General features: G+C 41.7%; 1 protein-coding gene across 1 annotated transcript in view; it reads right to left on the reverse strand.

The window, feature by feature from the left end:
• RGS6 (regulator of G protein signaling 6) overlaps window positions 1-26,125 on the reverse strand; it is a 278,419-nt gene that overhangs the window by 101,351 nt on the left and 150,943 nt on the right. The window contains exon 2 of the mRNA XM_075713032.1: window positions 7,719-7,818. Coding sequence (XP_075569147.1) covers window positions 7,719-7,818 — 100 coding nt within the window. The remainder of the gene's footprint in view (window positions 1-7,718; window positions 7,819-26,125) is intronic.

Raw genomic sequence — 26,125 nt, forward strand, 5'->3', positions numbered from 1 at the left:
GCAGTCAGCAACAAGAATGCTCTTTGTAACATTTTTTGTTGTTGTGGCTGAATTACTAATTCATCTAAACACTGGAGTTCAGCAGGTAATTTATCATCAAATCTGTCTCTATTCCAGCTTTTAGTCTCTACTGAAAGCAAGTCTTGGGGGGGGAGGGGGGGGGGGGCAATTAAACCATTTTTAATAGACCTGCTTTGTTCCAGGCTCATAGCTTTCATTTAATGCCTTCCAGCCCAGTAATTTTTATGCTCTTATTATTCAATAAGAGAAATTATAATTTTATGTTGTTATAACTTCTGCCCAAGTGGCTGGAAGGTCCTCTTGGTTTTATTTTCCCTTCTGACAATATCTCTGGTGACTAGGAAGAGCAGCCAAGTCACTGCAGAAAGATAAAGCTGGACCATTTGGTGATTTTAGTCATTTTTCATTGTATTTTCATTGCCAACAGGGATATTCATGTAGCATAATTATTTAAGCTTCTGATTTATCATAGCTTCACTTGACAGATGCAGAGGTTCAAATCCAGCAAGGACAAGTAGGACCTTCACAATTCTAGTGAAAGAAAATTAAATTCCTCATAATATTCAGGGCTTTTAGATAGCACTTGAGACACCATTTTTCTGACTGAATACTGAAGTCTCAGGATGTGTTTCATAAGCATTCTGTAGTGGCCTAACCCAAATTTTGACGTGCCCACTGCTGTGATGTGCTCTTCCTCTAGTGTTTTCTACCTCAGGTATGACTACTTCGAAGTGCTGTCACATGAAAGTACACGGTTATGTAAAATGTCCAATTTTGGTAATTTTAAAAGTGAAGCTTAATCTCATTTAATCATTTAGGCTTTATCCCATAATGTGTGCACACATTTTTAAGGGATACATAAGCTTCACGTGATGTATAAGCACACTAGTGCAGAGGCAAGCAGTCCCAAAGAGAACAGAGAACTATGAACAAGACACATGGAAGTGGCATCAACAGCCAACTATGAAAACCATTCTTCCTCTCAAAACTCAGAGTAGCTGTGGAGCCACGCATACTGCAATATTTGGGCTGGGTTCATGCCACACAGCTAGGGGGGGACCACTACTGTGGAACGAGCTGCACACAAAATGCGCCACACAAACCACACCTGAGCCGGGAGAGCACAGTACAAACACAGCATGGCTTGTGATGAAGGTGAAGTTGCACAAACTGAACTATAGCTTAGTTGCGGCAGAGGGCAGTGATACACAAACACTAGCAGTCCTCATTCTGCGTAGCACCTGCAAATGCAGAAGCCTGTCCTTGTTTATTTCTAGCATACAAGACTTACCACTCTTAGGCTTATTCTTAAGAAAAATTGCAAGCTTTTTATTTGTATTTAAGTGTACACATGTGCAGATGCACAGAGAGCTATATATTGAATATTCACTGTTTAAAATATTAGTTCTGGTTGCTTTCTCTTATTTCTTTGACAGTCATACCCTATTCAATTAAACTACTATCCCCTTCGTCCTCTGAAAATCAAATCCTTTAAACTTGTGCTTCACAATGCATTGACTTGCATCTTATCAACAGGCAAAGAATTGCTACCCTTCAGAGAGCTGATTTTCATCTTTCCCTCCCCCATCCCTCTCACTCTTCAAAAGGTAGGAAGCTGGATGCAGTTAAAGAGAAGCAGGGAGGGAGGAGGGAGCTGTGGATGAAGACAGCATAACTCTTTGGCTCCTTAACTGGGTTAATTTGTCTCCTGGCATGGGAATAGAGAGCTTAAGAGAAAGCTACAGGGAAAAAAACATTGCAAGGCATGAGCTACTTGTGTAATAGCTGACATGTCTAATGCTATGTGATTCACAGCAGCTTTGAAATACTAGATTAAAAGGTATAACAATCATCTTACTGAGGGAAGGATGGATTACATTTCCATTGGGTGCAATTTGAAGAAAAGATGCATGAAAGGAGAAAACATAAGTTGTGTTGAAGAAGCCCAGTCTTGACTTGAATTAGTTTAAATGCACCTTGCTCAGGGCAATTGATTTTTTATGGGAAATAAGTGTATTTGTAGGCTCGACCAGTGTTTGCAAGCCAGTTTCCACCACACAGTTGTGCAACTGCTGAATTTACTCTGAGGCATCTGCTGCACATAAATGTGGAAAACCATCAGAAATGATATAGTACTATATATGTATATATAACTATATGTCAATTTTAACCCACAAGCATGTTCTTTGTATCCTTTACAAATCGTTAAACACCCAAAATTAGTCTGGATATTGATTTAAGTTTTGGCAAAGTTTGGTTGGGTTTTTTTTTTCCACCTTGTTTTACTTGTTTTAACTAAATAGGCTTATTCATATTTAGCAAACAATTGAACTTAGTTTAGATTTGGGACTATCTGCATCTACTAACTTTGCCTGAAACAGAGTCAGTACCACATTTCAAGTCTCCTGTCTCTCAAAGCAAAACTGCAGAGGAAAGACAAAAAGAAATAAAATTTAAAAAAAAAAAAATCAACCTGGGCTAGAAGTTCAGTCTCAGACACTCATTTTGACAAATGTTTCAGCTGTTCAGGTTCAGAGACCAGTGCTGTCCCAGATCTAGGGGTGAGTGGTTTAGGTCTAGAATGAAACTACCCAAATGTTCAGGGAGATCTGTATCAGGCTCAGTCCTCCAGTTAAGACCCTATGGTCAGGCGATGCAAGCAGCTGGACAGACAGCCCAGGGGAAGCCAAATCCATTTGCAGCCAGCTTATGGAGTTTTTTTGGTCCCAACGAAAGTAGTTTCTGTAAGGCACCAAGGCAAGAACTACCCTTGAAAAAAAGCATTAAGAAAGTGAACATTGTGGCAAAGCACTCAGCCTCACAGCCTGCTCTCCAGGCCCCGCTGGGTGATGGGTGCTGGCTTTTGTCAGCATTGCCAGTCCTGTTCCTGCTGCCCACGCCACGACCTCTTTCTTTGTACAGTTCCTCTGAACAGGGACTTTTCAAAGCCTGGAGACGAGGAACGTGCTCTTTTCCCTTGCGCCTCTGGCTGCCACATCTGGATGAGAGGTGTGTTTGAGCTCCTCTGAAGGGAAAAGGCTATGAATACCTTGAGATTGGCATCAGCAGAACTCATTTCACAACGAGCGCATGAAGTCCTCCAGCAGAACTTGTCTGTCCTGAACTACACTGTCAGGGAAAGCTATCAATAATAAAGTCTCTCTTTCCCAACACTATGGGATTTCCATACTCCACTCAAATGCATTTTCTTTGAGCAAGCGACATTCTGATGTGTTCTGGGACAACTACATAGGCATTTGCCAAGACACATGCTGGCTTCTTCAGACAGAGACACATGGCAGTTTAAACTTGGTTTAGATCATGAGTCTTGAGTAATGACAGGCCATCTGGCACATTTCAGTAATACTGGCACTTTCTCCTCAGAGAGGGCCGGGACTTAAATAAGACAGACATGGCAGGTCAGGAGTGAAATGCATTGGCAGGGCTGCGTGCACGAAGCTTGCACGGCAGCACTTATCCCAAGCCAGTACAGCCAGGACATCACCCATCAATCCATTCACAGCCACACAGGCAGCTTTGGGAGCAGAGCAAGACGACAAGCAAGCGTTGGAGTAAAGGTCAGGAGCAGTGCGTAAGTGAGGTGCCAGCTAGGGGACTGCTGCGGGAAGGAGGTATCACTCAAAATGGAGCTGTGGGGACAGGCCTGCTTGAAGTCAGGGGGTTATGGGTCAGGATGAAGTTGTATCAACGCTTCCTGGGAGGAGGGCAGAACGGTGCAAGGCTTGTAGATTGTATGCCTGCCTTGGGTTGCAGTAGCAAAGATGCTGGTAGATGGCATCAGACAGTACACAGGACCAGGAGAAATCTGGAATGAGGTTGTAGGCAGATTGGCGAGCATGAAGGAGGCTTTTTGCAGTGGGAAGTTCAGCTGTTGCAGCACTAACTTCTTCCTGACTTGTTTCAGCAATGTTGTATAAGGCCAAGTCTGAATCAGTAGGAGAAGAAAGTATATGCATTTGGTCCTTCTACTGAACAGGAGGTTAGTTTTAAGATGCAATTGTACAGAAATGAAAGAGAAGATTAGAAAGCCAGGTGTTTGTTGCTGGTTAGTACAAGGAGATGTTCTTACAAGTCTGATGACTGCGAAAACGGAGAATTGCTGATTCATTTACAGAAACAAAATCATTACTGAGGAAACTGTTTTCTCGCTAAAAGAGAAATGTGAAACTTCATTTATTGCAGCAACTGCCATCATGGACATTGACGGATGACCCAGCCTGGGCATGGATCACAGCACTAAACACCTACCCTCAGTCAGTTTTTCCCTTGATTCATCCATGTCAGTGCTGTACTCAACTTTCTGTTGGGCAATCTCCATCAGTTACATGCACACAGATGCCACATGGACTGGTTTCATCTTACTTTTGCTCTCTGTGGCTTGCCCATAAAAGTGAAGACTTAACCAAGAGTATAGTGGTGTGACGTGTTGTCCTACTTTGACTGACCTACTTTGAGCCAAAAGCCAGGGAAGAGGATACACAAATCTACTTCTAATGCAGATTAAAGCCTGCCTTTGGCACAGCATCCCCACACGGACTCATCATACATTCAAAAAACGTCGGTTTTTTCATCCTTTTCCCAGATTCCTGTTGTCGAGAGGGGACCATTAATGATAACTCCCTGAGGCTCCTTCTCCTCATGTTACACAATGCCTCATTCACAACTTGGGCATCAGGACAGATGAAAGCAAACCAGAGATGAGCAGTTCTTTCCCTGGTATTCAAACTTTGAATCAAACACCCACTTCGCTGTACTATAAACACAGCTGCCTGTTTAGAGCACCAAGACACTGCTGTAAAGTTTCTTTTTCTTTAAGATTTTACATTTCTCCTGTGAGAAGCAATTACAATAGAAGTGTCAAGCAAAAGTAAATCCCTGTTAATCACAGTCACTGTGAGCCTGCCCAATAAATCACGTCTCAGTGTTGCTGTTCCATTCTTCAGGTAGAAATAAAAAGTGCGTGGGAATGCTAGAGTCTAGAAATTAAGCTCTTCCCAAGAGGGGGCCCAAAGTTTTTGAAAATACAAGCTCTTCCCTTGTGTTCATGGCATTGAGTGGAATTAGACAAGCACTAAAATTGAGTATCCAGTGATCATAAGAATAATTCAGGTTCGAAGGATTCTCTGGAGGTCTTCTAGTCCAACCTCCAAGCAAAGCAAGGCCAGATGCAGAGTTAGGTCAGATTGCCCAGGTCAGCTATGCTCAGGGGTTTTTCTGAACAGCTCCAAAATGCTGGTTCCATCACCTCTCCAGGTTGCCAGGCCCATGCTGGCAGCCACTCCGACCACCAGCTTTCTTCCTGTATCTAGTTGGGCTTTCTTTTCCTGCAACTTGTGTACATTGTCTTTTGTGCTTCCACCATGCACTCCTGTGAAGGGTCTGACCCCATCTTCTCTATAGCTTCTCATTCCCTTCAGCTTTACCTTCTCCAGACTGAACAAACCCAGTGTCCTCAGCTTACACTCAAACATAGGTGCTCCTGCCTCTTCAAGTTCTCCAGCTCTTTACCCACCTACCACAAGTACTGAAATGATATACAAATTTCTTTTGGTTTTGGTCTATATCAGCAGGTCTATGCATCTGAAAGGAGAAATGAGAAATGGAGAAAACTTTGGGCACTCTTCTGAGACATTATTTTCCCATACTTTTCAAACTCAGAGGCTTCATCCACTGCCCCGTGCATCACAAGGGAGTTGCATTCAAATCACCTGAAGGGATGGTACTGAGATTCTCCCCCTTCAAATCTGAGAATTTTCTGTGAGCTTTGGAGGGAGGTTTTGCTCTTATTTTATCTTCATCTTTTCACTATTCCCCATGCTGTGAAAACCCAGCCATTTCAAGGTGATGCAGTTACAGCTGCTGTTCCAGGACAGCAGAGTGCAAGTTTCCAGCATGCCACAGGGCTGCCAACCAAGGTGGTACCTAAGGATCAGTATAATCAGTTTAAAGATGCTACAAGGTCTCCCATTTCCTTTTTTCTTTGAGTAACAGCTAGCAGCTTGACAACTAGATCAATTGCTTAATCAATGCTATGAATATTAACAGGAATATCAGAAACCTGTTTTAGCTGAGTAAATCTTAAGACATCCAGTTTATGTATTGTGGACTTGAGCTCATGGAATGAGTTTTTAAATCAGATAAATTGGTATTTTCCCCAGGAACCTTCAAGAACAGTTAGCTCATACATGCTTCAGCCATAACCTGCAATTTAGTAACACAATTTTCACATCTCATTCTACATTCAGGTTTCTCTTCCACAGTAAAACCCTAATCCTGCCACTGCCAGTTACACTGAGTCACCCCCTGAAATCAATTTCAGACAGGAGAGCCTGTTGCTCAGTAAAAAGGGGTTAACTGGACTGAGCCTAATTTAAGTAAAAACTTCATTCCAATTTCCATATTCCCTGCCTATTCCCAAGAACTCTGCAAACTTGTATTCCGTCCCTGTAGCTTAAGTTGGACATCTTTCTGATACAAGGATATCAATTCACACTCCTGAATCAATCAACACAACCTCAAACTCTACTCAATTCAACCATTTTCACAGTAAAGACATTTTTGAAGTACTTATATGCTCCACTGCAGGGAACCCTCTGCAATGACTTTAAACCAGCTGCATTGCCAGCATCCCTGTTGACTAGGGATATTTCCCCATTATTTTACAACAGTATAAAGTCCCCAAGAGCAAGAAAAGTCCCACTGAACTGCCAGTCTTCTCAGTTATTGGTTTGCTGGCTATATGCAACAATGCAACTTTTGCATTTTTAGTGATCATCTGAATTTTACTGCACCAAAGTCGCAGCTACAGAGAAGGAAGCCCTTCACTTTTCAGAACAGAAGGGGAAACTTCCCTAAACAGAGTCATCAGTGTGTATGTGGTCTGACTTGGAAAGAGGCTCCGCAGGACGGATAAAATCATATTTACTTTGCAGAGATAAACAACATCATAAATTATAAGTAACAGGAGTAGTTAGGGATCTGCAAATGGACAATAGTCTGCTGGTACAGAGAGGAAAAACTAGTTTTGTGCCACCATAATGAATACTGCTATAGAGTTAGTGGAAGGAGATACCAGAAATGCAAGTACAAATCCTCCAAGCAATTTACGCCACCCTGAATAAACTCATCATCTATCAAGTTCTTTGTTGCACCGGAAGATATTCTCTCTGGAAATATGGGTAGGAATGGTTTTGTAGTCTGTCTCCCAGTTCCCGTACCATCCACGCTTTTATTCATATAGCTTTAATAAAACAGCATACGTGCATAAAAGGTATTTCACATTCCTCTGCATGTCACAGAAGAGGAATACTCTTATCAAGAGTATCTGGGTATCAGTGAGAAAACACTGTTTCAACTTTCTTTCCTGAGTTCTTCCCCAAGATCTTCCTACTCCCATCATAGGGAATGACTCTGCTTGGTTATACTGTAATAGCCACAAAAACTGTGTAACATTTTAAAGTATAACTCACCCCAAAGAAATATAAATGCTTGCTTAAACAGAATTAAGAAACCTTGGTTCAATACTTCACCCCATAGCAACAACATGCAGAAAACATAAGCAGAGGGGGCATTTTTTTTTCTTTCATTTTTTCTTTTTTTGTGGCTTTAGCAATGTGCTTGCTTAGAGCCAGTGAGTAACAGCTCACACTGTCTTCCCTGCTAACCAGGGTCCTTACCGGTGACGACGCTGGGGATTTTGGACAGAAAGCTCTTGACAGTGCGGATGGGAACTCCACCTGTTTTGTCATCCTGCATTCTCGTAATGATGTCTTCAATCTGTCAAAAGGAAGGAGAGACTTAGTAGTTTATGCAAAATGATGACTTATGTTTGTATAACATGAGTGCTTTGGAGCCCTGCTGGTAGGAAGGGCTTCAAATACACTGTGTGTGTTACTGCACAAACACAGACCTAGAGACATGACTACCACCTCCCAAATAGAAACCCTGACACTAGAAACCATGAGACAACATAGACCTGCTTAAGAGATGGTGGTCTGAGCATACTGACAATTCTACTGCAACTATGCTTTTTTGCTGACCAGGGGTGACAGAAACATGTTGTTTGGCCCACATGTGAATTAGATTAGACTCTATACTGAGATCAGCTTACGGCGCTTCCTGTCCCGTCCAGTTTCCCTCCCCCCTTCTCCCACATTCGAGTCCTCGATACTGTGACCTTGGGAGGGCTTTCATTTTCCAAAGGCTCCCAGACATTGCCAATGGCCTACGGCTTGAGAAGAGCATAAGACAAAACAACCACAGGGTGATTTCCCCCTGCCTCATGCTGTAGGCGGGGATGGTACGTGTCTGTGGTCACTGTATGAAGTACACAACCAAAGTTAAAATGATGATAGAGAAAAACTGGCTAGATTTTCACAGCCAAGTTAACTTTTACTTCACAAGCACATAATCTATCACATACAGGAAAATACACAATCATCTTCAAAAGCCATGGCAATCAGAGGGTCTGATTACTGAGGAAAGGAGCTTAATCCTCCTCCCATTTAAAATGGGAAGGGATTTTTTTGCTCCTTTTGAGGCTACTACCCACCCCGCATTTACTTGAAGGCAACACCAGGGAGAACAAAAAGCTGAACATAAGCACAGAGCAGAAATTTGGTATCTCCAAAACCTCTCTTCTTTCAAGTTAATAAGGTCTCAGAAGCCCAAGAAAAATAAACCCGAAGCTGTTGGCTCTGTTAGCTCGAGGGGTTGACAGCACAGCCCCTACCCGCTGGCAACAGGGGGCCGAGACCAACGGCAGCCAGACAGGGAGCACAGCTCTGATTTTACCTGAAGTTTTTCTCCTCACAGATGCTACAAAACACAACCTTGGCAGAGAGGTTACGTGGTGGGAGCATGGCCCCTCTCTCTCCTAAATGCAGCCTGAGAGCTCAACCAGCTCTCTTCAACTCTGGAAAGCCAGCTTCGTCTAGATGTGCAAGTGAGTTTCTTTCACAGACTTAACACCTACATTTCAAAACAAGTTTAATTTCAAGTCTTCCCGAGGCGGTAAGACAATCTCCCTGCCAACCTCAGACACTGAATTTGATCACTGTGTTTTTAACCTCAGGCTATCACTTCACTGAACTGTTCGCACCTTGTTTATATATTATTTTTAAGTTAACACATGCCCTGAACAAATTCTCAGCAGGAATGAAGTCACAAAGATGAAAATATCCTGAGATATTCAATAGATTACAGGAGGGTTAGGTACCAAGAGTTAATTTGCAATAGAATAATGCTGCTTTCCCCCCCAACCCAAACACTATGAAAATTTTTTTCCCCTTTACCTGAACTTTATGCAAGGTTATTTGCTGATCAACAGTTTCTTCCAGTCTGAGGATACCCGAGGAGTAACTGCTCCTCTCAGGCTGGGCAAGAAGCATTTTACAGCACCCCATGGTGTTGAGAGGGGCCTGGCAGCATTGCTCATTGTTAACCCAGACCTTTGAGGATACAGTGCTCTGACACCAGACCTTCCAGGGGGACAGGACAGCTCGGTTGCTTGTGAAGGGTGGACCAAGAAGGTCAGCCACACTAAGAACCACTCCAATAAGGCAATGAAAAGGCCTCTCTGACCAACTGGTTACATGCCTTCATCCATATGCACTTGTAGCTGGCACCAGAGAGAGATTGTTCCATGCATATTAAGATGAAACTACTCTGGAATGTGTTATGAGTCCCATCGGGAACACTTACGGGCTTTAAACACACAAGCATAATTTTTGGTAAAACTGTTGTTTTCTCTTTTTCTATTTCAATGAAAAGTTCAGAATGAAAAATGAGCTAAAATACTTGTTTTGATGCAGGAAAAAAACCTTCTTACTCTTTTGCTCACTGTATACTAAAGGAACACCATCCACGATTTATGTCATTATCACCCCAAGAAAAGTTCAATTTCAAGCAAAATAAACCTTTAATTATATTAAAAGCAAAATATATTGTTTTTACCTAAACTATCTCCATTTCAAGCAATCATGCAGGCACTGGTGTCTCAAATGGGGCCATTAATTTGGGTTTCAGTCACAATTACAAAAGCGTACTGCAATTTTAAATCAAAATAAACAAAACTGCCCTAGAGATAACTCCTTCCCAAAAGGCTCCTTCTTCCTCTCGTCTTCCAGCCTGACTACCGGCACCTTCTGCTCTCCTTATTTCTGACTGTCAGATGTTTCTTCTCTCCTTCCCTTTCTACTCAGATGCCACATCTCCTTCCTTCCCTGTCCTCTCATCTGATCCAGACATGACTACACATCATCCTCCTACAGCACGCCAGCATTTGCAGCCTGCTGCCCGAGAGCCTACAGAGTTACAGCCTCTGGTTGTACATAGTCTTTCCATTCCCAACCTGCTTTCCTTGTGCTCTCCAGCAAATTTCTGCACTGCTCAAAGGGGACAACATAGCCTACTCAAAGAAACATTTGACGATCATTCTATCCTTTCTTAAAGTTATAATCAAGTTTTAAATAAAATATTAAAAAACATATTTAACAACCTATGACAAGTTTTTGTTCAGTCCACTACAAAGAGAAGGTCTGACCCTTTGTACCAGCCTTTGTGTTTTGCATCTACCCAACGTTTGCAGATGTTACCACCCTGGATCCAAATTCCTGCCTAGCTATGGAGATGTTTAATGAAATAAGTGATACAGTGACAAAGTGGAAAAAAATTATTATTAGAGCTTCAAGTGTGGAGAAAAGCAAAGAGGGAACATCAAGCATGAAGGTCACTTTCATCGAAGCTTTTCGTCTTAACTTTTAAGAGAGTTACCTAGACACTTCACTGCTAATGATTCTCCCTTCAGTTTCTGCATGTCATTAAATATCCTTTAGGTTTCCCTATCTGGCAGACAGGGAATAAGAGTCCTTGGATAGTTCATTTCATCAGGCTAGGGGGCAGGAACTAGTAAAACTAAGCGTTCCTCATATTTATCACTCCTAAATGAGCGAGACTTCGTGAACTGACTTCTGCCCAACAAAAGTCATTGTAAGAACAGGCAATGGGGTGTGGTTTGTTTTTTTTTTTTTTTTCCTATTATTGGGGTCACTGCTATTTCAACCTGGTCTGATTTTGCATCAGTAAAGGGAAATGTTACTCTTTCCTCCGAGTGGATTCTGGGTCAGCATCTCCCTGAGAAAGCCAGAGCCAGTTATGTATCTGCTGTTGCTGTTAGCTACACACTGTAACGTATGCCAAACAAACTAGATCTGCTTTTCCTCCCAAGTAGTTGCTGACAACTCTGCTCCCTACATTTGTCCAGAATGATTTTATTTCACATTACCCCACTTGCCATGCATTGAAAAGAGCGTTTGGCTTCAGGAGCACATTATCAGTGGAGACAGGACACTACAGCAGGTAGTTTATGAGAGTTTACCAACACATTCTGTCTAACAGAATGTGCTGGGGATTTAATGCATATATGGGATTTGCTGGTTATGCTTTAGACTTTCTTCTTTTCCACTATGAGCACTTTTGTTGGCCTAAGGAGGGTGAAGGCACGAAGTAGACTTTGAATTTTTGTCAGAGCCGAGATGTCTATCACTGGGAGATGAGAAGTCCCCTTTCTGAGGCAAGGGAAAGTAAAATATTGCATTGATTCTATGATTTGTTGATGTGATATAATAAGTAATTCATAATACAACAACAAATGTAATGATCACAGTCTGGCAACTTTGGGTCAGTGCCACGCAACGTTGCTAGTGTTACCATTATAAAGGGGAAAAGGGCTCTCAACTTTGCAGTAGCTTCTCTCTCTCCCAGCACCAAAATAAAGCAGGCACCCAGACAGCAGCACATTAGCGTGCACAGCCTTGCTGAGCCCTGGAAGCACCCTGCTCACAGTCAAGGCTGACCTTGGAGGCAACACACTGAGGGAAGGGCAAGTAACACACAAAACCCAAAAGCTAACAGCTCCTACCTCCCATGCCTCCATGCCTGGACACCAACAACAGCTTACTGGAGCTACCCGGCTGAGCATGTTTAATTGCAACCAACTACCACATAATAATGTCAGAGGCCACCACAGTCCCATTTTGCCAGCACATTTTTTGTGAGCTAGCGAGGGAAACAGTGCCCTTTTCATATTCTAGCTTCTGAGTTGGCTGCACATGCTCCCTCGGACCCTGCAGGAAAGGTCCTGCTGCCTATTTCAGAATATTTCGATACGCACCAGATTCCTGTCTGATTACTCACAGCAGGTACCCTAACTCTTGGGGATTCCTGTCACCAGCTAACCTGTGGCTGGAGAGTCTCTGAGCATCACTCATCAGTGTCAACATTAAATATATAAGGCTGGATAGAAAACTCTGTGCAATGCCAAATATCCTCGTTGACCTGGCAGATGAGAGCTCTCATGAATATTGGTGAAGCTGGATGATACAGGAAGGAAAGGATCAGTCTGTTGTCAGCTAGCATGATGGCAACAATTATAAATACATTCGATCTTTTACTCTTCACTGAAATATAAGTTTAAAATAGACCGTTTCTCACGTTGCCAACCCATACGGGTCCCATAAGCACCTCTGACTAGTTCTCTGACACTACCAGCGTGCCTGTGCCTTCTGCACCTGCTGACTCCTGCCACGCAGCCCCACACACACACAGACAAGGAAAGTTAATTTGACAAGATGTCTGAAGCCAACTTGCCTCACCATTCCAGACAATTTCACTTTGTTCAAACACAGGAAGAGCAGGCTGGGAAAAACAAAGGGCTAATACACCTCTCCCTTTGGCACCGTTGAGGGAGAAAGGACAACCTTGCCTCTGAGACAGCGCTGGAAAGCAGCGGAGCAGCACCACCAGAGAACTGCTGCGTGACCTTCAGCAAACAGCTTCATCTGTCTCTGTCCAAGTCTCCCCTCCTGTATAATGGAGATAATACCGAATCACACAGGGGCAGTGAAACTTAATTCAGAGACATCAGAGAAGGACTTGGAGTGCCTCGGATAGTGGATGCTACACGACTACGAAAGATACGCTCCCCATCTCCGACAACCTTTCCCAATCCCAACAGCAGCAACAAAACCAAAGCACGGCAGAGCACCGACGTGTCAGCCGGCAAGGCCATTTGGCTGCTTCCCACATGACTAACTACCAACGACGACTGAGGGCAGGGGCACTGATGGGACTTGTCCTCTTCCCAATGGAGCTTTTATCTCTGCTTCTTTTTAAATTTCAGGGCTTATTTCAGATAAAGGCAGAGTATACCACATAGCTCCCTCATGCTTGAGTGTGTTTCAGGGAAGAAAGAAAATAACAACTATGTTCTTCAGATGCTTATTGGAAGGGTGAAACAGAGCTAATGATGTCACCTTGAAACTAGTAACATGCTTTAGCATTTATATATCTCTATCATGAATGGGAGGGAACCAGTGAAGGAACAACTACCAAGGCACTCGTTGCGATTATTTATATACTGCTGCTAATCTAGCTAGAGCTTCACACAGGGATTATCTACTCGCCAAATCATCATGTGCAGGGACAGGTTTCACTACATCAATTGAATTGACCAAAATGATGCTTAGGGAAAAAACTGTGACACGTCTTATTCAGCTTCTGAGGTGCAACACCGAAGTCTGGGGAGTACCAGGCAGCAGCTTTTTGATCAGACCATGCCTCCCCTAACACAGGCTATGATACCAGCTCTGCACGGCACCCCTGGCTCGCCCTGGGCTGCATTATAAGAAAATGTAGTCATGGAAAATGGGAGCTGGAGATATTCCCCTCAGGCAGTATATGCACAGTTGGAAAATAGGGTTTAATATTCAGCAGAAAAAACAAAGCTTAGCAAATTAATTCAGCAGACAGAGATTCTCCAAATGAGCTGAACTAATGCAATTTTCTCCCTCCCCAAAATCAAGCTTTTTAGCCCATCAGTGTCAACAGTTAGAAGCAAAAGACATCAATGTGTCAGTGTTATGCAAACTCAATTTTTCATTAAAAACATTTTGACAGACAACTCCTGATGAGCTTAAATTCTACATGAGCTGTAATTGCTTAAAAGAGGAGGCTATTTTTGTGTGTTAGAAAGCTATATAAAATACTAAAAGTGAACACTTTGTAAAATAAATAAAATATTTGAAATATTAAAATATTAAAATAAAATACTAAAAGTGATTGTGCAACTATAATTACAGTAGCAAGTGATTGGGACTCTTACATTTTACAGCATAGCAGAAGCTTCTTGTGAACAGTGGTGCATTTTTTTCCCCATGCTTTCTACAGTTACAGTAAAGATATCACATGTGTGCATGTAATGAGCTTGAGAGATCTCGCACTACTTACAGCACAGCCACTCTAATTAGAAACCTTCTCAGGTTAGCTGCAAATTAGACCAAATATTTACTTTGCTCTGTAAGCAGAAGTGTTAAGCTTTTTATGACTGTAGGAAAGTATCATAAATATCCAGTGAATACGATGTGAATTTTAAATAAAGCACTCCAATGGAAACCAAATGGCCGTAGAATTATCACTGAGGTGTGATGCAAGTCACATTTTGGTGAAAGAAATTATACCATCACTGCCATACAGTATGTATTGAATAGGCGTGGCTTTTTGTGTGACTTATGAACTATGCAAACACATATGCAAACCTATGCACAGATACACACATAAACGCACAGACTGTTTCAACCAGGAAAACTGTAGGGTGGAATCATCTATAAACTGTTTCTCAGTGTATAGTCTGAATTGGAGGAACCACTTTGGGGAAAAAAAGGAAGAAGTGCAGTCCCTCTGTCCCCTAAACAGTGCTGCAAAGGGAGCCAATGGTCCTGACATCATTTGGGCTGTTGGTATCTGCCAGCTAGTGACAGCACTGAACATCCCAGACCATTTTACACAGGTCACACCAGTCACATAGTACTAACTACTTCTGACACCACCATCCTCAGCAAGATTTGAACGGATAATCCTGAAGTGCTCTGCAATGACTATCTGCATTTAGAAGGCTGAATCAAAACAAAACCAGCAGCATGGGTTGAAATATCAAGGAACAAAGTTACAACAGGAGATCTAGAGCTGCACTTAGAGTAATACATTCACCACAGTCCCCTTATGTCAATAACCAAGAGGGGCATGGGGGGAGCACAAGAGCATGTGATTTCTTTTGACGAGCTTTTACTGAAGTCACCGACTGTAGGGACTGACAGCATCCTGCTGCCTCGCTCCAGCCAGGGTCTGACGCACAAGTTGCCGTGGAAACAGCAGAGATTTTATTTTCTGTTGCATCACTGCACCGAATGTAAAACTACACAGGTCTCCAGATTGCTCATCTGGTGATGAATGAGGAGCAGAGCAGACGCGCTTACCACAGCCCGCACAGGGACTACTGTAGAAGGAGTAAACTCCATACATGACATGGCAGAGCTCCTTTGGGTGCCTGCTCCCACGCGGGCATGCACATCTGGGCCCCTTGCCACTCCCACCGCAGGCAGGGCACCAGGGTGAAGCCCATTAACTCAGCTTCAGGAATGCCCAGAAGCAAAGCTGTGACGCAGCTGCCATCTAAAAATCACACTGCACAAACTCCTTGAATTGGCAAGTGTCAAAAGGAAGAGAGTTTAGTTCAACAGCTTTGATTTTGCAAATGCTTCTTTTGGGGGTTAGCTCCCACACCCTGAATTTCACTTTGAGGCCTGGCCATCAACCAATGATTCTCACGCAAAACAAAATTGTGCTGAAACCTGTTTTTGTGCTGGAACAACTGAGAAAGCTCCAGGAGTCTTAAATCCTCCAACAACACTGGGCTGAGTCGCCATCATTTGAGGCCAGTTTTTCAAGCCTGACTAGAAGGAGCACATAAGAATTTTAGTATTACGCTAGATTACATGAAATAGTCAATAATCCTAGCCTGTGGGGGTCTATGCATGACCTGGCGTGAGAAAGCAGCACCTCTCTCCCCCGTGATGCTGAACTGCAATTTGATAAACACAGTACTTGCCGAGGAAGTTCACTTTCCTCTAGAGCATCAAATACAAGGCACTTCCAGACAGGAAAATGCCAGACTTCGGTGGGTCACCTATCTGTTCCCACACAGGAGCTTACAGTTCACCAAATCTTGATAAAACTGAAGAGCTGGTTATGAACTGCACCCAAACCGCTTCAAACCAAATCCACTAACCCAAGCAGACTCTCATTTGCACCTTCCCAAAGCTGGGAATCAGACAATATTCTCAAGGCTCATCATCCTTCTCCAAAGCTGGAAACACAGGGCTGCCACCTCCCACCCCGCCTGCCTTCACCGCAAGGCTGGGGAGGAAAGGACTATCCAGCCACCTCTTCCACAGTGCCACTGGCGTGTGAAAACGAGCCTTCCCATGCAACGGGGTGGAAAAGGCCATTCCTGGGTCTGGCAGAAAATAACGTACTTTAAACAATGCTGAGGAGGTGTAAAAAGACAAGTCGTTCCTCATGAGTGACGTTCCCCCCCACTACAAAATGCGGCAACTGCTAAATAATTAATCTGAAGTATTTCATTAACTATATTACTTATCGAAAAGAAATACAGAGACATAAATATTAAAGCAGATAGGAAGTGGGGATGGAGCTGGTGGATGCCTGATCAGGGTTTTGGCATTGCTACTGCTGTCTTTAAAAAAATCTGAGTAACGATGAGCAGGGAATGTCATTGTACCACCTCAAACTCTCAGAGAGGACTGTTGTTCTCCAGTTCTCACTTTTTTAAAGCAAAACAGATTTTCTACCCCACTAGCAGATCTTTAACAGGGAGCAAACTCTGCAGTGGGCTGGCGGGGGGAATCTGCTGCATTCCTGACCATATTCTGCATACAGAGGAAGAAAATGGAAAGAAACCAACTCCCATTTGAAGTGACTATTTTCTGTTTAAAATGGTAAGGCCTAAATTTGTACTTGGATTTAGGCCCCACGCCTGAGGGAAGATTTGCGTCCATACCCTCGTGAAAGGGCAGAAAGGTTTTTGTAGTAAAAAGAAGGACACACGACTCATGAGACAAGACTTCTACGCTGCCGACTTCTTGTTTCAATCTGAGCTTCAACAAAGTACTATCGACTGCTGGCAAAATCAGATGAAACTATGTAGTACGGACTTGAAAATATTATGATTTAATAAGAAATGCAGCGTACCGTCATTTTCTATTCATTTTACAAAGCTTCATAAACATGTTCCTAACTTTTCCCACAGTAATGAAGCTACTTGGAGCCATTCAGAAAATAATTCATAACCTATTTCCAGTATGAGATGCAAAGCTTTGGTTTTGTTGTTCCCTGCAGGAACACTGTATCACAGGCACTGAATCTCCACCGTTACATTCCCTAATGAATTGATGAGGGAAACTATCTAGCATATCCCTTCTTTCTATTTTGGTAGTTGATGGGCTCCTGTGGCTTAGCTAAAATAAATTATGCAGAAATATATATATACACACCCCAAATGTTTCTCTTCAAAATAATAAAAAAGTGGGGCATCAGGAATTGTTTTTTTGACTTTTTTTTTTTTTAAGGATACCTCTGTGTATATAATACTGTGGCACATAATGCAGTGTGACAGGTCATTTCATGCATCATTTAACTCTTTGCACTGCAAAGTGCCATACCACAATAAAGATTAGATACACACCCCTCACCCCAAATGCTGTGAAGTAGATGCAAAGCAGAGCAGTTTATAAATTACAGAAAACCCTATTCACCACCATCAAAAGGTTGTATTTTGTTTCTCTCCCTCTCCACATGACAGTGTCACCTTGCAAATTTTTTTCCCTACATAAAACTAAAAAATTACTTAAAAAATTTATAAAGGCAAAGACACAGAAAAAAACCCAAGTTTTCCACCCAGTATTTAAAGGTACCACTGCAAAAGGAAACTTTATCTTCATTTGAATTTCAGAACAGAGGGAAGAAAGAGGCTTAGTGAAGATTTGTTTGTTGGAGAGTAAAAGAATGTAGATTTGGAATTTTTTTTCATAGCTCTATGAACTACATCTTTTCTCCCCGTTGCTTTTTAATACTTTTTAAATACATATATAAAAAAATTGATAATTTTATGATCACAAAAATGTACAAGATTGCCAGCATTGGAAACTGAAGACCTTGGTTTAGCCCATGAAGAGACAAAGCTGAAGTGTTTAGCAGTGCAAGACTTTCTGTACTAGCTCTAGGGAAGAGTTCCAGACAAAAGGCAGTGACTGGCAGGGCTGGTCTATCCGCCCACACCACATCTAAACACTCTGCAAAGTACACATGCCATTTTCTTTAGTGAGGTGATAAGGTTTGGGCATTTAGCAATTATTGAAAAAACATTTTTCAAGTGCTCTGCCTCACACTCTGATATGTTAGTGAGCAGCAGTAAAACAAAAAGTATTAGAGAAAAATTTAAAATAAATCTGAACATTAATCAAACCAGATCTGATACTGTCTGACCAAAGTTATCTTAATTTAGGAATTAATTTATACAAATACGCTAAGTTATGCCGACAGGCCAGTTTGCATAATGTAGGAGTCCCAGAGCCTCTTGAACCGAGTCACTCAATTGCTTTGGCCCTTGACTTTGATAGCAGCTATTGCTAGAATGAAAAACCCAAATCCAAACCTCACAGATTGCTAAATGGAAGGCATGCATTAAAAATGCACATACAATTCTCATAACATGATCATCATTACTGGATTCATTAACATTTTCATGCACTGCAACTACCACTTATTATTCTAAGACTGACTGGTGCCTTCCCTCTGGCAAAGCAAATGTTGCAAACCAAACAGTATTTACAAGTTCTGCTGCGACTCAGCTACAGTCCCCACCATGGGTGAAGTTATTTACTTCAACACTGATTTTTTTATGATTTACTCAGCGGTTCTACTACTGGTAGCTCTGTCCTTTGGTAGCAATGATATTGTCAATTTACTAAGAGGAATACTTAAACAAAACAATTTATAACAACACTTTGGAAAATGAATAATTTTCCTTGTTCATATAAAAAGAAATGTCAGATTCTTTTTCCTCCAACAAACTTTTCCTCCTGCTAATAATGAATCAAGGAATACATCACTTGCAATAAACTTGTGGCAGTTAATAAAAATGATGGTAGGTCTGCTTTTCTTTCAAATCTCAGCATCAAACTGCTGTTTGACTCAACTCTGGCATTTAATATGTTTAACGCCCAACTGGGGCTCTGCTGTTCCTTTTAACCCTCTATTTTATGATACACATTGAAACACTTCCCAAAAGAGTCAGAGGTGCCCCAGCTCTGCAGAACACAAGTGCACATTGGTTGAGCAGAAATGGCTACAACTTCTGTGAACCCTGCTGGAGACACCAATTTTAAAGACCACTTCGTCTTGACACCTAACCAGTATTTTTCTTAATTCAGGGTGGGTGTGGGGGGAGCTGGAAGAGTTACCTGTAGAATGAAAGTTAGAAAACCTACAAAGAAAGATATCGTTTACTTTTGGTAGCTTATTGCTATCCTCTCTACAGGGGCCTGTGTAAGAGGCAGCCGAAGACACTGCTCACAATGCAGAATTACTCAGCAAGAACATGAGGTGCTCTTGCCTGCCTCTCCTGCCAGCAGACAACACAAAAGCCTGTCTCTGGCCCTGTAATGCTAACTTGCCGTTTTATTCACTGAGAAAGGACAGAACAGAATAAAAGGAGCAGACACTGCATCCTGTGGCTACAGCTCTGTGGCTGTTTCAACATGTGAACATACCAAATGAAAGCGAGCAAGCTACCTCCAGAGCACAACGAAACTACTCTTACCCTTTTTTATGTCATTGTCACGTGATATGTGTATCTATACGCAGGATTTTTTTCTTTTAAATGCAGAAAGTATTAGCTCCAAAACATAAACAGTAAAGAACCCTTTTGCATGACACAGGTAATTTTTTTCTCATAGATTTCATGTTCAATTAACTATGTTTTTGTTGTGTGGAAGGAGAACATCTAGCACAGATAACACCACCATAAACATACTAAATCTTATTGCACATAAACAGCTGATTGTACAACATGGTCTTGACTTCCACTCTACCTTACTTTACACAGCAATGGCTTCTGCACTAGTATACTTTTGCTTGTAAAATACTGTTTGGATTAAAAAAAAAAAAGTTAAATACCTATACAACTCAGTTGTGTAAGTCCACAAAAATGGTTAGCCAGAACATCTTTTCCACTACATTTTTAACTGCTTGATGCCAAAAGATGGAATTGTTAAATACAAAACTATGTTGCAAGAGTGGATTTTTTTAATTGTAAAATATCAGCCGAGATACAGATGGGGTATTTGGCATAGTCATATCTATCTAATGTACTGAAACAGAGTAACATACTAAGCAGCACACACTAACAACATGGGTTTTAAGCACATGAGTTACAACATAAACCACAGGCCACATTAAAATGATTTACCTTCTTCATTCCAAGACAGAACAGAAGCAACCGTACACACAGATGGGAAATACATTTCATGGTTTTAGAAGTACACCGGGATCACTGTTTTATGATGTTTTAAGCTGTTCTCCTCTTCCAGCTTTTTATAAACGCACTTAACCTTCAGAGCTATGACTTTGACTTTTAGATACAAAGGAGTTACATATTAGCAGGCCTGACTTGTACCTCTATGCTGTTTAACCTTATTAGTGCTCAAGTCTGACACTAGTACTTAACAGTAAATTATTAACAAAAGAGTATAAGGGGTTTTCACTTTGCTATAAAGTCATCTTCTTACCAGCTAAGGTCATTATTAAAGTCACTGAAGTATTGAAATATTCACTATTGAGGTAGATTCAAAGTCTCCCTGTTCCATAATTTTCTAAGAAATTATCTCTCAAGTTTCTTCTCTGTCTGACTGCAAAGCAACATAACTGTCTCTAAAACAGAATTAAAAGATATCTAACACATTTCCCAGCAAATCATCTTTCAGTGGGCTAACTTTTTGTAGCAGTATAGCTATAGGTCTATCTATAAATGGACAGAAAGAAAAGTAGGATAGTAATTCTTGTTGGCAAGAACAAACTTTGCACAAAAATAAATTTCTTTCAAGCCTCCTCGTCTCACAAGGAATAATATACTTTTACCCATAAATTCTACCCTCAAATAAAACTATGTAGTTCTGCAGCAGTGGAGTTCTTTTACTCATAGAGGAAGAAAAAAAAAAGAAAAAAACAACCCACCAACAAAACAACACAAAAAATTTACTCCAGAGTATCTTCTCCTTCATGTTTGCCCTTCCTTGGCAGCCTCTTGTGCCCCTCATCCACCCTGGCTTGCTCCTCCATCCAGCCACCAGTTCCTGCCCCTGAGCCCCCACCACATTTCTCTCATTTGTGCAGGTTTTCTGAGGACTTGAGCGCATGCAGCTCTAAAGGGATAAGTGCTATATGCATTGAAATATGGTGCCACATTTAAGTCTCAGTGTCTTCATCCCTCTGCACAGCAGAACCAGACAAGAGGCTCAGCAACTTTTGATCCCAACCCTTCCTAGGGAAGGAGAAGAGCACAGTAACCACAAGCCCTTCCAGGCTGAAAGCCAAATGTGGTAGCTCACGTCAGTGCTGCAGTGGACGACTGCATCCTCCTGGATTGCTATCGCTCAGGTTGAAGATGGTGCTATGACAATAAGTGGTAGGTAAAAAGTTTCAGCAGAACCAAAGGTGCAGGCACTTAACCATCAGTTACAAGGCAAGAGAGGAGTCTCAGGCTGCCTGCGTCCAAGACTACGTAGCGGAGAGAAAGGAATGGTTGGGCTCCTGGCTCTATGTTGCCATACAGACTCTGTTTATTAGGTTTGGGAAGCTTACGATGCTCTTAGCCTTTGTCTATTAACAGAGGAGATTGGCTAAGATAAATAATCAAAAACTTGTCTTAGTGTTTGTCCCCTACATTAGTTGAACACCCTAATTAGCTGTTTGCTGTTAAAATATCTTAATGACAGGCTTCTTGGGGACTTTTTCTTTTAGCCTGCTAGCAGAGAGCAGATAAACATGTTTAAGCTAAAACCTAGCTTTGATGAATATTTTTGATTGTGACCATCTCCTGAACCTAAAAATTTATTTGTATTTTTCAGGTAGTTTGAGTAACAAGTTTTGCAGTAAGCTTCAGTAACTATTCAGAGCAATTCAATAACTCTTCTGCCACGTGCCTAAGAGTGGTTTCTTGCTCTGATGCAATGTCACTTTTTGTGTAAGACACGGAAAGACCAAATGTGGATCCTTCTATTAGTGCATGAATACTGCAACTTGCATAAAGCTAAGAACACTTATTTGAAATAAAACCCTTCTCTAAAGACAGATGCACATAATTCTTACCTGTGTGAACATGCTTGGCTAATGAAAAATACATGCATGTGCACATGCGTACACCGTTAAAAAAAAACAATCTTCAAACATGAATGACAGTGAACTGAATTTTTTTTTTTTTAGACTCAACCATGTTTGAATGCTGTGTCTATTCACATTTCCACAACCATAATGAAATGCAAAGGGTATACAGTGAACTACTTCTCTTTACAATTTTTAATACAGAGCATTCCTTTAAAAGTGACATTTTATGTCCTATATAAATGTGACTAAATGAGAAACTTAAGAAACCCCTGACATTAGTACTGACAAATTTTTGTCTACTTATTTTACCATAAGTCAAATAAAAGTGAGTGAGCAGGATTTGGTACTTAATGCTAACAATTTCTTAAAAAACAAACAAACAACCCCACCCAAACAAAAAACCAACACTGGTGAAAAATCAACAGGAATTAGACAGTTAACGCCCATCTAACGTATCTTATGACACCAGTTGTCTGAAGTGCAAAGGCAGGAAACATAAGACTGCATAAATCTGTTACTGAAACAGGGTGGTAGGGGGCAGTGGTGGAAAACCCTTATACCTGCAGACAACTCAGCAAGACACAGCTCTGCATTTCTTACCCAGCTGACCAGTAAGATATTAAAAAGAAAATGAGTAGATAACTGGATAAAGAAGAAGAAGAAAAAAAAAAGATTCTCTACAAGTCCTCTTCAGTTTCTGCGCCAGTACCAAGCGGTCCCTATTAGTGCTAGGAAGTACGCATGAAAAGGAACAAGACTTGACAGCCTGGAGATCAGCAGCTCGGGCTCCACGCTGGTCTCTGCACCTGCCTTGGCTCAGCGGTGCACAAGGGCTCTGCAGGAGCAGGGCGAGGGAGGATGGTGGAAGGCCATCAATAATACATGTCTGAACAGCCAGAGGGAAGAAGAAGGGAACTGCACGCTGCATGGAGATTTCAAAGCTGGCGTTCCTGAGAGCATTCAAGGCCATTTCTGTGAGCATGGCCACAGTATCTTCCAGTACCTAAACAAGCTGCTGGAAGGGGTTTACTCTAGACTGCATCCCAGGCCTGAGCAGCTCTCGAACATGCTTGCAGAGAGATGGGATGGTCTCTACCACAAATTCAACACCAATTCTTCTCCTTTAACATTCAGGACTCGAGTTCGTATTCAGGGAGATCTGACTGCATTCTCACATTTGACACATCAGAATTTGGCTCCTGATACATAGGCAACTAACAGGTTTGCAGATCAGGCAACTAACATTGTGAAAGCTTTTCAAGAGCCAAATAATCCATAGGTGTCTCTTCTCTGTTGCTCATAGTCCTTATTCAGACAAAAGATTCACCACCAGCTTCCACATATCATTTGTCTGGTCATTTCTGTTGCCATCCTGCATCCTGAGACATCACTCTGTGGAGTCAGCAACAGCCTTTTTCATCTTCTCGGGACTAAGAACTAGCACATTTCAACACAGCTGAAGCAAAGCTTTGCAGCACACAATCACAGTACAGTCAGCCTCCGAAGTTCAAGTCATCCTGAGAGTTTAATGCTCATCTTCCTGGTATTTGCCACTTCCCCTCCTGTCTAGATTCCTGTCCTTCCCACTACCCTGTTGCCAGCAAGAAGAGACTGTCCACAAGCATTTTGTCTTCACTTCCAGGTGTACCAAGAAAGTAGTTTGGATCCTCTTTCTTCAGGATATGCAGCTCCTCCTCGTCAGTTCCCTGGGCTTCAGGGAAGGTTACTTCCCACCTTTCTGCATCTTTACCTCCAAGCGCCTCAGTCTCCTCATCTACTTTGTCAACCTGCTCCCCACCATGGATTTGCTCCTCTGTAAATACAAGAACAAGTCACTCCCCAGTCCCAAGCTTGGAGAGCTCTCTGGGGGGTACAACACATGGACAGGGAGAATGCTCCAAAATCTCAGCTTATTCAGTCTTGCTGCCTTTATATTTGATTCTCTCTCTGAAACTCACAGTTTGCACAACTTTTGAACCCACTGGCCCACATTTGGTGGGGAGGGGGAGATACCAGGTACAATTACAGTTCTACAGGTTCTACAAGTGATTACGTATTAGCGAGAGTTCATCTTTCGTGTCAGCGCCACAGCTGTGGGAATTGCAGCAGTGAGCACTCAACACCCATTTGCCCTGAGACAACCCCCACGCCAACTGAGACCTTACGTACGACCCATCTATTTGGGAAGAGCTCCTGCTAAAACTTGCAGTCAACTTGGACATGCAAACCTGAGAGAAGCTGTGTTTCTGTTGTTCACCAAACTGCCTAGCAGGCCTGCCTTTCCTGTCTCAGCAGTCCTACAGCACACCCTGTTCAACACCAGCACCAGTTACGTGCCTCCATCCCAATGCAGGGCTATTTGTTCTTGCCCCTGCATTGGAGTATGCTGCCCTTGGCAAGGTGCCAACACAATTAGTTGTTAATCAGGACATAGGAAAAACTCTACCTGGTTATACTGTACGAAGTTGGAAGGCAACTACTTCTGAACGTATCAGTTTGGGGGGGTTCAGGAGAGGGCAGATTCTTGAACAAGAAAAAAAACAGTCTACAGTTCAGTATTTAAAAACTTATCTGGTTACCTGTGAAGAAATTCACAGGAAACTTGTCCTCAGTTTTAGACAGTAGCAAAAGTTATGTTATTTTCAATAAGAACAATAAATGTTTCATATCTCAATCATAAAAAAAAAAAAGTACTATTATCATCTTGATAGGTAAGTACTACTAGGTATCACCAAGTTAATTAATGTTGGCTTTTTGTTAAGCACATTGTACTAGAAACTTCAAGCACCGCAGGAATCCATGTTTGTAGTTTTACTAAATATCTACTGAAAAAAGAATACCCATTCACACAGTATGAATACACGTATACAACACACACACCCCGCTTTCCACATCATCATTTCATATGGCAGATTTATGAACAAGTGACACAGTTTTTGACATCTCCAAATAACTTCAGTAGAAGTTAGGGCTCCTCCCTGTTTTTAGAAATTAAACTGCTCAGCTACCATATAGCATCTTTCAGTGGTTCTCTTTCAAATTCTCTGTAGGTTTTCATGGTCATGGGAGTTGCAACAGGAGTTTGGCTGTGAAGTTTTTCTTTATAAAATACCGTAAAATATTTTAAGAAATTATTCTTTTATTATTTAAAAAGAATAACAGTGATGACTGTCTCAGATTTTCCTTCTCTTTTGATATTGACAGCTGCAAATAATTATTTTCTGATCATTTTCATTGACAAGTTTAAAGTTTATGAGTGTTTCTATTAAAGTATAACAACTCATCCCACTGGAGTTGTATGTGTAGTTTGTTCACCCCTCCCAGCTCTGTTCCTACATGTGTTGATCTTACACATATAGCAAACTGCAGTACACGTCCCTATCAATTTATTGATAACATACTGACAAACCATTAAGTAGATATTTAGAGTATCTTGACTTATTACCCAGCTGAATAGAACAGTTTAAAGGATCTGTGACAAGAAGGAGACAGGGATACATTCATGCAAACCCACTTAACTAGACTGGTTGCCACTGCCAACAGCTATGCTTTGGCCAATGAAAGTCTGAGCCAACAACTATTGCTATATGCCCTGCACATTGAAATACAGAAATGAGTTATCCCTAAGTGGTATTACTCTGAATTGCTTTTGGCTTTTTCTTTACTACAGCCAGATCTTGTGTGTTATTTAAAACTATTTTAATAACGTTTCACTCATTTAAAAATGCTACATGTAACCTGGTGGATTTGCTTCATCTGAATGATGCTAAAGGCAACTCTTGGCATG

Source organism: Pelecanus crispus, chromosome 6 (assembly GCF_030463565.1).
Source record: "Pelecanus crispus isolate bPelCri1 chromosome 6, bPelCri1.pri, whole genome shotgun sequence".
Lineage (NCBI taxonomy): Eukaryota > Metazoa > Chordata > Aves > Pelecaniformes > Pelecanidae > Pelecanus > Pelecanus crispus.